This window comes from Megalopta genalis, chromosome 15 (genome assembly GCF_051020955.1).
Source record: "Megalopta genalis isolate 19385.01 chromosome 15, iyMegGena1_principal, whole genome shotgun sequence".
In the NCBI taxonomy this organism is placed as follows: Eukaryota; Metazoa; Arthropoda; class Insecta; order Hymenoptera; family Halictidae; genus Megalopta; species Megalopta genalis.
In genome coordinates, this window is record NC_135027.1 from 4814858 (window position 1) to 4828358 (window position 13501).

At 31.8% G+C, this 13501-nt stretch overlaps 1 protein-coding gene and 1 long non-coding RNA gene across 3 annotated transcripts; one reads left to right on the plus strand and one right to left on the minus strand.

Moving 5' to 3' along the window:
• Window positions 1-19: 19 nt before the first annotated feature.
• On the plus strand, window positions 20-13455 carry Hn (phenylalanine hydroxylase). 2 transcript variants are annotated; one of them, XM_033471765.2, is made up of 8 exons: window positions 20-160; window positions 5602-5730; window positions 7255-7409; window positions 7660-7842; window positions 10496-10692; window positions 11383-11645; window positions 11731-11960; window positions 12747-13455. In XM_033471765.2, exons 1-8 carry the CDS (start codon window positions 95-97, stop codon window positions 12907-12909), a joined length of 1386 nt encoding a protein of 461 aa, XP_033327656.1. In that variant the 5' UTR covers window positions 20-94; the 3' UTR covers window positions 12910-13455. The 2 variants fall into 2 exon arrangements, with proteins under 2 accessions (XP_033327656.1, XP_033327657.1); XM_033471766.2 differs by lacking the exon at window positions 20-160 and adding an exon at window positions 4174-4294.
• On the minus strand, window positions 7403-7750 carry LOC143260607 (uncharacterized). The gene is made up of 2 exons (XR_013034895.1): window positions 7620-7750; window positions 7403-7558 (listed from the first exon to the last, which is right to left on the minus strand). It is a non-coding gene; the product is annotated as an uncharacterized LOC143260607 (long non-coding RNA).
• Window positions 13456-13501: the final 46 nt, after the last annotated feature.

Below are 13501 nucleotides of genomic sequence, written 5' to 3' on the forward strand. Positions count from 1 at the left end.
GAAATCAGTTACATTAAGACGCTCAGCTTGTGAAAGTCGTTACAGTTTCGATCACGTTACACCGTCTCACATATTACATCGTTAACCTTGTGAAATGTACGCAAAACCAAAGACGGAAACCATGAAGGAGGACGTTTCGAATATTTCATTGCTTGATATGGTGAGGCGAGACTTATAACAATTTTCACGAAAATGTTCACAGCGGGATTACCTTAGTAATTGCATTGTTAACGTTTCAATATGTTAATAAAAGAGTTAGAAACGTCAATGGTCTTCTCTTGATCTTGGTTTATTTCTCAGACGGTAGTATTATTCGAACAGGTATTTTTTCAATATTCTTATCTAGTAGTTTCTGGTTATTAAACAGATTATTTGCGTAGAACCCCTTTCACTTCAATCTTGAACGATAAATTTATTATTAGGATATTGAGTGATGAAGGCTCAAAGCTAGCACGCACCTCGAAAAAAATGTGATAATTATAAACTATTGCATGTGATACTACAAATAACTGTAGTGTTGGTTATCGCAAATTAACACGCAGTTTGTAGCATCGAACACTTCAAGTAGATTACAGCTATGTAAATTATGACATGTTTAATTAATTTTTTACGTAGAACAGTAATGTTAAGCAAATATGTTATCATATTAGGAGATACATCGATTTTATGAACGGAAAAGAAAACCATAAAATAGAGCTTAAACGCGAAAATTCAGATATAGGTAAAAAGCAATTCTCAATTCATTCATAAGAAGATATTCTTAATTTATATGTAAATAATATACATCGGAGTTTTATAGAGATGGCGATTACTGTAAATCTTTAGTAGATAACATTTTGCCGTGACTATTACGTAATCACTGCGTAATAGTAATCACGCTCTTGAATGTAGACAAAATCGATAACATGCATAAACTATGACATAATCGTATTTACTTGTAAAAACTACAGATTTGATGTCCGTGTATAACAATTATTTTTCAAAGTTTGAACTGGCGTGAGTTTTCCTACATAAAAATACCAATGCAAGTTATATGTATGTACACATAATTTGCAAGATCAAACAATTTATAAATTTTATTGTTCTTAAACATTATTTTATGTGTTATATACTACACTTGAATAAAGCACATCATTTGTTGCAAACATGTAAAATTCTTTTCAATGTTGGATCAGACGATGTAAATTTTTTAAAATATCAAATTTTTGCTGAAGTGATGATGATATTATAAAGTTTCTTCATTTTTGCCCGTAAATGTATAAACGCATTATACATATATATTATTAGTATTAGTTCTACATGAGTAGATTTGTTTGAAATTACCAAGTTGAAAGACTTTAATTATAAATAAAAGAAATGAATAATTAATGTTAAAGTAGTAGCAGCACTTGTGTAGCCAGTTATAAGAGACGTTATTTATAAGATACTTGGCTACTTGATTGTCTCATGACATAGCCCGCTAATCGGCTATCTCATGAGATACCAGGATATTTTTTCTGTACTCGGTTAAAATAAAGGTTCCACATTTTCATTTAAAATTCTTGCGATTATAAAAACTCTTCTACAGGAAATGATTAAATAGATTAATTCATGCATACGTTATAACAGAAATGGCGGAGAGTAAAGAAATTCAGCTGTGTCATTCTTACAAAGTAACACACGGTATGTAGTTTATTTCAAAGCTTTGTAGATTTAGCGTTAAAATTTTATTCAAGTAACAGTTTGTTAACGATTACTATTACTAATAAAAACAATCGCTAGTTATCAACTACTTATTAACGATCGTCAAATTTACATAACAAAGAGCACTCAATATTCTTTGTTTTTCACAACTACAGTGAGCAAGGATAATATTCGAACACTTTTTAAAATGCAATAATGTTTTTAGGATAGGTCCAAACGATTTGAATTTATTAATTAGACTGAATAGAGTTCATTGGACAATGAGTGAAAACGTTTTTGCAAAAATTACAATTGATTGGAATAACAAAAAAAAAAAATGAAAAAGTTAGTGTTTTCTCTTTATCTGAGCTTATAACGAAAAATTAAACAATACATTCTGAAGATCTTGGTAATTTATACATATACAGGATTGGCTCAGGTTTTTTCGACTAAACGGTAGTAGCATGTTTTACGAGCGAAAATAAAAAAAATGTCATATTAACATAAATTAAAAAATGCTTCATTAAATAATAATAATAATAGAGGAATAGTGATCTAAAATCATATGTATGGACGAAAGCAAAAATCGTTTGGATATTGTAGGAACAACAGTCCGTTTTATTTATTTGAACATTGTCAAAAACATCTTGTTACCATTTGCTAAAGAAAAATTACCATCGGGTTGGATTTATTGAGCCGACGATGATCCAAAACACACTGCAAAAATCCTCGTACAGTTACTGTATGAGGAAAAAGTGACCAGCACAAAGTCCGGATTTAAATCCAATTGAGATGCTCTGGATCGACACAGACAAGAAAATAAAAGACAAAAACCAGAAAATATAGACGAATGTATAGAAAATACAGAAAATATAGACGAATTATACAATATATAGAAAATATAGACGAATTATACAAAGTATAATAGAAGATGCATACAACTCGACTCCAATCGATCGGTGTACTCGTTTAATAAAATTTATACTTCTAGAGGGTGTGCAGCAGTCTTTAAAGCGAAGCGTAAATCGATAAAATACTAGCCGTAATGATAATTAAAATTGTATTTAATCTAATTTGAAAATACTATTATGACTTCAAAGAAATACTGTTTATAAGCATGTGTCCGCAAGGGACACATGAATATATACGTGTTTATAATTTAACCCTTAAATGTATATTGTTGCCAATTGTCTACATTCCAGTTCCACTTAATTTTATTCAAAAACCTGAGTATGTGCGTTTCCGAACACACGTTGATTACAATAGACAATAGACTATGTGTGAAATAAAAGACTTGACATTACTTTTGGCGAGTAAGTTATACGGTTTTTAACATTTGAATGTGGTGGGTGATAACCTTCAACGCGTTACTTGGAGAGATATTTTCTTTTTTCGAGTTTCCTATGAAGGAGTGATTTATCTAATTGAAAAAAAAATTACTTCTCATCTGTTGTCAGGTAAGCTATGAATGTTTGATGTTGCATTTGAAAATTTTATTTAATAGATAATATAAATACATGACCATTTGTTTACGTCTACAATAATTTTAGTAATAAACGCATATTGTTGCCAAAAGTCTACATACAACTTTTTTTCAAAATGAATACTCAATATTATGACCTAGATTTTTTGATTTATTTTTTACGTAACCTATGACTACATTCCTATAAAAAACGATTTTTTAAAGTTCAAAACAAAAAATCATGCATTTAAGGGTTAATATATACGTATACAATAAAAAACTACGATAAAAATTAATGTATACCCTTTCGATGATGCCCCCTAACGATGAAGTGTAATGATAAACAATATTCCTATGTGTTTGCTATATCCTAACGTTAGCCACACAATCCAGTACAAAACGTTCGCACATGAATCACATTGATGACCTTGAAAACTCTGGAAAAAAAGTGACCTCGAAGAAAGCTACTTTTTGCACTGTGTTCGTGTCTTTGTTTCGTATTCGTCACGCTTAACTCCATACGACACATTTCGTGTAACATCACCGTTGGAGGAAATATTTAAGTTGGCTAGTTTAGGTGCACCGCTTTTAACAATATAATGTATACAAAGTAATCATATAATGGTGTTATACATAGAATTGTGTTTGTATAATGTTGATTTATCAATACGATCAATAAAATGTTTTTCTTAAATTCAGTCGAACAAGTTGACCCAATACACTGCTTTACATTCACTGGTAGCCAAACCAAAATCACTTTTGTTCAGTGAAATCGACCTTGACATCCAGACAGTCCCGATGTTGTCTTTAGCATGATGCAAAATCTACGGAAATTACGTTTCGCGTTTTTACGAGATACTTTTTATTAATGTATTTATTAACATTTTCATAAGGAAAAACGGACGAATGATGCGATAGATCGGGGGTTTTCTGCGCCGAATGTTCATACGATGTCGTAAAATTTACATGGGGAAAACACTGCAAAAATGTAGCAAACTGTGAATGAAGGAGGGGGCTATTTGGTTTGTATAAAACAGACGCGTTACGTGTTAACGGAAAGTAGTTCCTATAAATCTGTCTCACCGTTAGTAAGTTTGAGTGAGATTTCAGCGCGTCTTCGCCGATCTCTGTGTAACTTCGTATAACATGTCTACGTTTCTAATGTGGGACGTAAGGACTTTCTACCGAACTTTCGCAATCTTTTGTCAAATGAAAAAGTGTACTACGTTAGTTTAATTTAAATTCATATTTAATTAGTTTCTTTATTGGTGTTTAAGTTGCTTTCGCACCGAAGTTCGAAAAATTGTTCCCATACGTATTCAAACAGACTAACATCAATTTAAATAATTAACTCTTTCGACGAATGTGGCAGTTTTAATAAATTTTATAATCAAAGATCAAAAATTAGACAACTGATGCGCCAATTGATGGTTTATCAAGAAGAAAAAAAAAACGTTCTGTCTGGAGCTGCTACTTTCTAATCGAGAAGGAAATTTATGGGGAATACATAATCAGATTAACGGGTTTTCGCGTCCTCTATTAAATTAAACTTCTGGAAAGAATCTGACACGTAATAATTATTGAAGAAAATATACAGAATTTTTCTTACTTTTTTGGTAAAAGTACTCCGTTGTAAAAAAAAGAATGAAAAACACAAATAAATAGGTACTTTCCGTTTGAAAAAAAATTTTGCTCGTACCTGTACTCAAATATCTGTTCCCACGAAACTTTTATGAAAGAAGTTTTTCCGTTGCTAATTTTCTCCATAAATGCACTCGTAGAACAACTATTATAGAATTCGTATATTCAGAGTTCCATGGGAACAAATTCTTTAAGAACATTTACGATGAAGTTTCTAGAAAATAAATAAAAACCCAAAATATCATGTACTCGATTTATTTAGCAATATTATTGTTTCTTGGTTTTTAATCGGAATTATCGTTGAATATTGTTGTTATTCATTGAATAATATTTGGCACTTATCATAACGTTTGAAAACTTTTTTATGTTAATTAATAAAATATCTGCCTCCGTCACAGAAAAACTGTCATTTTTAAATTTTATTCTAATCGAACCATAATTTGTTGAGAGAACTTTTTTCGAAGAATAGTACTAATAAACACATGTGATAAGTTCCAGAACTATTTTGAACCACAGTTAAAACTGAGTTAAACTATTATGCGAACAGTTTTTTGGTATATCTTCAATAGTTTGAGATCTAATAGCTTATTCTCTGGCGCGCTTGACACACTATAACTAAAGGATTTCCAAGCGATTCACAAGACAGATATTAATTAAAGTAATATTATCATTATGTTCAATTAATATCACTTTTTATTGAAAGATTTCAAAACATGAAGTAGACCAAGAATTCTAGAGGATACGATTGGATTCGGCTATGAAATAAAATCAAATTGATGATAAACTTAAAATTTGCTAGAAATAATAAATGGAATAATCTTTTCTATTTTTCAAAGCCAAAACTAATACATGGCGGCAATTATATAAAAGAAGGTAATGATTCTGCAAAAAGTACCTGCCTGATATTTTCTCCGAAAGAAGAGGATTCCGTCGGCGCATTAGGAAGATATCTGCAATTGTTCTCCGTGAGTACAAACAATACAACTAGAAAGTTGCAAAAGTAACGAAATGTAGATACCAATTTATTTTGAACGTCAGTAATGATTAGACGGCGGATCTTTATGCATTTATGGCATATATATGCAATATTTAAAATACAACGAAACTTGTAAATTAATGAGATATAGTTGCATTTTTATTTTCATTTCACAATCAATAATCTTTTAATTGACAAAGGAAATTTTTCCTGAATTCTAATTATTATACGATAATGTATGAAGATTAGAATTTATTAGAATTTATTTAGAATTTAAGATTAGAATTCACAATTTTGATTTATGCATTGTTTACAAGAATTTCTATTGACACAGTTGTATTCATTATTATTCGAACACTCGCTTATGGAGGAAAAGTTGTTTCAAAATGGTTCCAATGTGATTTGAGGTCCTTTGAAATGTTAAACAGATTCGTTTACTAGATGACGTGTAAAATAAGCTCAATTAGCTGTAATTACTTTTAATTAGCAATACAAATATTGATGGTTATCGTTTATAGCATATTTTTCTGGATCTAAACTGGAAATTTAAAAAATGTATTCTAGAAATTTGTATCTGTTATACAATACATTTGGAAAACTTTCATCTACATCGATTGGTGTAAGAATGTTTCGATTTATTAAGGCACGTTGGCTTTTGCCAATCGGCACAGCTGCGCAGTGATTAACGCTGCTGCGTTGATGGCTTCTGTTTCGGCTTGGGTCGATGTTGAACGGCACGAAAAGTCGAACAGCAATATTTCTCAATCGAACTCTTGTAAAATATTGCTTCTTGTTGCTTCAACGTTGCTGTTGCAAAATTATTTTTGCTAATGACACAGTTTCTTGTTTCTTAACACCTGTAAGCAAAGCTAATAAGAAACAAATGCGTGTTTGCATTTCTTTTCTGAACAGAAAATGCAGGTTTTTTGCATTATAAATAAATCGTTTTGTAAATTAAGTCCACTTATTTGTAATTATTTGTAATGAAGTTCTTATGAAATATAAAAATTGAGTTTCATTTCACAAATAATTATTGAAGATTAATGAAGATTAATTATTTGTAAAGTATTATTTATAAATAATTATATACATTCGTATTATATTCAAAATTGAGATAAAAGACGGCCAATTTTGTTAACGTGGAAAGGTGAATTTTATTAGCAAGAAGGAGAATTTGATTTGGTAAATGATGAATGAAACCTGCAAAATGATTTAATGTGATTTGCAAGAAGATGAATATGATCTATGGAAAGTGTAATTTTGAGTGCATATCCTGTATTAGAAGAATATGGGGGTATTTACATTAGATATTATATATATATCGATAGAATTTTTCTTTATCTATTCTATTCTTCTATTTCTTTATCTATAGTTATCTATTTAAAAATTCGTTGCACTCTTTTTCGTATAAGTTCCTAATATTTTAATGATATTCTTCGTCTACATACGTTATATTATTTCGTGCATTATACAAAATTAAAGAAGTGTGAAATTAGATTGCTTTCACATCCAGGAACACGAAGTCAATTTGTTACACATTGAATCCAGAAGCTCTCTTCGCCATACAGAGGTCTATGAATTTATGGTGGAGTGTGCACCTGGTGGAAATCTTGGCGCTGTAGTGGATACCTTACGTGAACAGTGCAGTTACTTTTCGATCATTTCTAGGTGACTATATCTTGCTCATTAGACTATTAGAACGCAGATATCAAATCGACATCTTTTGATAAAATCAGGCGCAAAATTATTATTTTAAATACTTGTACGTCGTGACGTACATTTTGACACATTAACTTTAATTTAATAGTTAACAGAACCTGTAATGTAAATTTTATGATTATAAACTAATTAATATAATTAACATGATTTATTACATACAGCACTGTTTATATACCATGGTCATCTTTTTTATTTATAGAAATCACAAGGATAACATGGGAACAGTCCCGTGGTTCCCACAGAGAATCAGAGATCTGGACAAGTTTGCCAATCAAATTCTATCATGCGGCGAGGAACTGGACAGTGACCATCCTGGATTTACGGACCCGGTTTACAGACAGAGACGAAAATACTTCGCTGACTTAGCTGCCAATTACAAACAGTATGTTTTAAATTATCTCAACTATTGTAATTTCTTATTAAAGCCGTGCTCACACACACACATATGCAAATTGCCGACTAAGGCATTTTGTAAAGTATACTGTTTCACTCTCTAAATAGTTTGTTTCTCTTTGTATAATTATTGCCGTACGATAGGACAATTATGAATTCAAATATTCAACATTTTTACCACGACAAAAATTTGCAATTATTTCCTGCGAGTACAATTATTTAAAAAATATAGCCAGAAATAATAGACACTTATTGTTTGTTGATAACGATTCTCGTTTAAAAATAAAAACGTTTCTACCAAAGTCGAGTAGTTTTTGAGATATTAGAAAAACATGAGTTAACTTAACAAAATTTAGAATAATGTATGTTGATTTATTGAAACGAACATTGTAGAATACATTAACAAAAATAATGATTTAAACGCACGACATAATCTGCACATTTCGAAAATTACGAAACAAAAAATTGTTGTAGATTCCCGAAAAAAACACAAAACAATATTTCAACAAGAATATTTTGTTATTTGAATTAATTGTGATAACAGAGTTAAGAGATAATTATTAAGTCATTCTCAATTTTTTTCATATTTTTATAGGACCTATCTGGAGTCCGTTTGCACATATTTTTGAGGGACGCTCATGTACTGATATTGAACGTTATTAACTAGCAAAAAATTTAGCTCTGATTTCAGTGATTGCCTGGCAGCTGCGAATAGCATGCCTCGACTCACTTTCAGACGTTTTTGTTACTCGCGTTGGCAAATCGGAATACGAACAAGTTAACTTGTTCAAGTGGAACTCTAGTGCAGTAAATTAACACTCCAGTATTATTTCATACACTGTCAAAGATTTTGTACTCATGCATTTACTTTCTAGAAACTATCGAACATCCATAACTTGAGCTTTGGTGACTTGAAAACTTGAATAAAACGAAAGTTTTCTTCACTCAATTTCCGCGCAGCTGTAAAAGCCTCTAAAACTCGAAATAAAACTTCCACAACGCTTTAACTGCCACGTCAGCAATGTCAACAATTTAATAATATTAAAGCATTTTATTTAACCAAATTTAATTTGAAAAGTTACGTTCCATGGAATCGATTACTTTTTCAACGTTCTTACGTTTTGCAGATCTTAATAAAATTAGAAAAACTGAATTTCCAAATAATTAATAATAAATAATTCCGTTGTACACATATGAGTGATGCGGCAGTTAAAGTGTTAAATTATACTGTTAAATTATGTATTTTACCTCAACTAGGGTAGTGGAACCGGTTGCTGTGGGGTGACCAATTGCTGTGTCTTTAGTTTGTTTTCGGGCATAATTAACTTTATATTTATCGAATAAGACGTACATACATACATTCCTTTAAAGTTCGATTTATCTTTCCATCCACATTATTTATTTTTCCACCCCGTTACTATAATTTTGCTGAGAAGTAACTGAAAGAGCGGTAAATAATCATTTTCAAATGATTTCAACCTTGTTGTTCCAGTCACTTCAAGGTAATTTCAATTTTAATTTTTTTGCAGTGTGTAGAACGAAGGTTGTAAGTTGTTTAGTCGGTGAATTGCATGTAATATTGCAATAACAGCGCATGAATACAGATATACACAGAGTCATAAAAACCCTACGTTCGCATGGTGGCATGCAGAATCGTATGCATAGTGACTCAGGTTTTTCCCGATAAACTGCATGGGCTTATTCTTTATATAAAAACGAGAAGAGAAAGTTATATAAACTTCTGCAATAAATCGTTTGCTACAGAGCAATAAAATAAATATTGCACTTATAAAATATGTAGCAAAGGATTTGATTTCGCAGTGTGCATTTATCTTGTTGAACTGTAGTCGGAGGCATGAAATAGCAAATTAGAAATAAACATTACGTGACCACATAGACAAGATAAACAAACTTAAGTTACTACATATGGCATTCATGTAATACTTATTCACTGATACGTACTTCGTAATAAAACATTTAGTGCAGAACTTTGTAGAGAATTCTCTTCTTATTCTTATGCAGACGATAAGTTATCTTATTTTGTTAAGAAAACTTAGGATACTTCGAATGAAACAAAATGTGTATGTAAATTTTGTACTTGACGAGGATGATTACCGTATTATTTAAGGAAACCGTATCTTGATTAGGTTACCCTGAATGTAGAGAGAAGCCATGTTGTTCTCACTATCGACCTAACATAAGGTTTCCTATGCCAATCAAGAGAAACTATCTTCCTACTACTACGATACTCTAGTCACTCACACTTCTAGAAGTAATTGTGTTAAGTACAGGTGATAATTAAAACAAACTTAATAAACGGTCTGGATTATTTAGATCTGGAATACCGTAGAAGGGTTAAATAGTCACGAATCCGAAGGTAGAATCACATTGCAATGCCTTTATACATAATATGTGTATGGCTTGTGTAAAGTCTTCTCAAGAATTTAAAGTACAGTAATTTCTCCCTAACTCGCGCTCAGATTACACACAAAAATGGACAATTTAGGAAGCGGAGATACTTTTTTCTGCGTAATTTGAGCGCGAATTAAGGAGAAATTACTGTATTCGGATATTCTAGTAAAGAATAATTCATTTATTAAATTGGTTCGTAATTATTTTCATTGATTTAATTAATGTTGCAGTGGCCAGCCCATTCCCAGAGTGGAGTACACCAAGGAAGAAGTTGGAACGTGGGGTGTAGTTTTTAGAAACTTAACAAAACTATATCCAAAATACGCCTGCAAAGAGCACAACTACGTCTTTCCTTTGCTTATCGAAAATTGCGGCTACAGAGAAGACAATATCCCTCAGTTGGATGATATATCAACCTTTCTGAAAGGTATCGCATGTTCAAGCGATTATTAAAAATTCTCAGAGTTCAATAGTTATTGTTGTAATAATAGTTGGTTTAATATTACTTTCGTTCAACAATATACATACATATGAGTACTGCGAACTTCAATCTCTATTAAGTTAATAACGTCCTATATTACTGTGAGAAATTACGATTTTTGCAAATCATTTGTATGCGCGATGATTGTGAACTATCCCCAATCCACGGAATAGTCCGCACGATGTACCCTTGTTCATGACTTTGTTGTGATACTGGGGGCGTGATGATAACTAATAGTTAACAAATTTAGTAACTAATTTTAACACATCTTAAGCGGGAAACGCCTAAACGCGTTTCGTGCTTATTATTATCAAAACGCGGGAGCCAACAAAACCCGTTTTCTACGAATTAGAGGGAGTAATTATTACGCATCGTCTATATTGATAGACGTTATATTATGTACATTCCTGCGGATTCTGTTTTTATAAATATTTTATTATTAAAAAATTATTGAATATTTCTTGCCAAATATCTAACTATCGCTACATGGTGAGCATTTGGCAAGAAAACATCCGCTTAAGATGTGTTTAAAGTAGTTAATTAATTGGTTATAGTTGAAAATCATCGCGCGCGGATACAAATGGATTAATCGCTAAATAGATAACATTTTTATTACATTTTTTAAATTCTTTGCAGATTGTACTGGTTTCAGCCTTCGTCCTGTCGCTGGCTTGCTGTCTTCCCGAGACTTTCTGGCCGGTTTGGCTTTCAGGGTATTTCACTGCACGCAATACATTCGGCACAGAAGTAAACCATTGTACACACCTGAACCTGATATCTGCCATGAAGTATTGGGTCACGTACCCTTATTCGCTGATCCTTCATTCGCGCAGTTTTGCCAAGTTGTCGGTTTGGCATCCCTCGGAGCTCCCGACGAGTACATTGAGAAACTTTCCACGGTAATTCGCATCCTTCGACGTTATTGTATTATTGTCATTGTCTATTGCCATAATGAGAATGTTAAATTAATTGGTAATGCATTAGTGTTTTTGGTTCACTGTGGAGTACGGTATCTGTCAACAAAACGGCGAGTTAAAGGCGTACGGCGCTGGCTTGCTTTCCTCTTTTGGCGAGTTGGAGTATTGTTTGAGTGGTAAAGCAGAATTGCGGCCTTTCGAACCGGCGAAGACATCGTTGCAGAAGTACCCGATAACAGAATATCAACCCGTCTATTTCGTTGCCGAGGACTTCGAAGATGCAAAACAAAAAATGATGTAATGTATCTGAAATGCACTTATGAAAAATAATATGCTTGCTTTCCAGTTATGCGTACAGGGTGCCCAAACAATGTCGTGTTACTTTCTCGATCAATTACACTGTCCAAGTCGGTGCAATGTAATTTTTCTTTGCAATATAATAACAAATAGGCGAGTCTTGCAGGTGTTGAAAAAGTAATTACTGGGTTGCGGATTTTATGCATTCATAAAGAAATCAAATAGGTGAAACACGAAGCAGGGGAGGAGGAGAACAAAAGAGTTTAAGACTACTGGTACATTCTTTCCAATTTATTTGTTTTTTTTTGCAATTGAAGTAGAAAATTTTTACTTTGCATAAAAATCCACAGTCTAGTAATCACAACTCCGGAAGACGTCTTTCCTGATCACCGTTAGCTTCTGAGAAGTCGAATTTTGAAAAGGGGCATATTTTAAAAATCAAGGTTCAAAAACTTTAACCGATTTAGCTCATTAAAATCTATAAAAATCAACTCCTTAATATCAAAATGCAAAATTTCTGTTGGACAGTGTCTAATGGGAGTCTTATAGAATTATCATCACTTAGACGAATTTTTAAGAAATTATTCACGAACTACAATAACGTCATCTATAATCTATCAAATTATTTAGATTACTATGACGTAACAAGTTTTTGTAAAATTATTATTTCGGAGAAAATTATCGAGCTCCTCTTGGACACAGTTCAGTCTTAAAAATTTAAAATACTTAATAGAAAAGATTGAAATATTTAGGTGTGCTGATTATTTATTGTTTTTGTAATTACAGTAAATTCGCTGAGAGTATTCCAAGAAAATTTGGAGCAAGATACGATCCATACACTCAAAGTATCCATATAATTGACAGCAAGCACCAAATCGAAGATCTTATTCACAACGTGAATCAAGAAGTACAAATTTTAATGGACGCTTTGAAGAAACTGAAACAGTAAAGTAATACTCCCTATCACTAGTCTATAACGCATCACCGAATCATTCTTTTCAAAAGGAACCACATAACTCTATCATTTTCCATTAAGGTCACGGAAATATTTCCCCACTCACACTTTCCTATCAGCTATACTGCGTGAATGATGCAACTTACTGACTACAATAGATCACCTTATTTGAATTTGTCCGAATTAAAATACTCACCGCAACAAATACAGACTCAAATTGTAGACTAATCTTCCGAAATGTATCAAAAAACTCAAACTAACTAATAAAATACAAGTAAACGAAATATTCATCTTCATCCCAAATAATAAAATACTTTATACGACGATAAACCCGAGAAAAAAACATGGTTATAATGATTAATTAACTAACATAACATTTCTAGGAACGTATTTGTAAGCTTACAATAATAAGTTCATTTACTTTATTTTTGTACAACAATGATTCTAAAATAGATGTTGAGAAACTGAGACTTCGAATGCAAAATTGATAACATTGGTTTGGAATTATATTTGAATCAATAAAAATAATTTTGTACTGTATGAATAATTTTTTCCCTAATATCACACCGGGGGCGTTGTAATTCAT

Bases quoted from the DNA above. Each gene is read 5' to 3' on its own strand.
- Hn (XM_033471765.2), top strand. From the start codon at position 95: ATGTACGCAAAACCAAAGACGGAAACCATGAAGGAGGACGTTTCGAAT. The intron at 5,731-7,254 runs GTGAGTACAAAC...TTTCACATCCAG, and splicing joins GATATCTGCAATTGTTCTCC to GAACACGAAGTCAATTTGTT. The intron at 11,961-12,746 runs GTAATGTATCTG...TTGTAATTACAG, and splicing joins GATGCAAAACAAAAAATGAT to TAAATTCGCTGAGAGTATTC.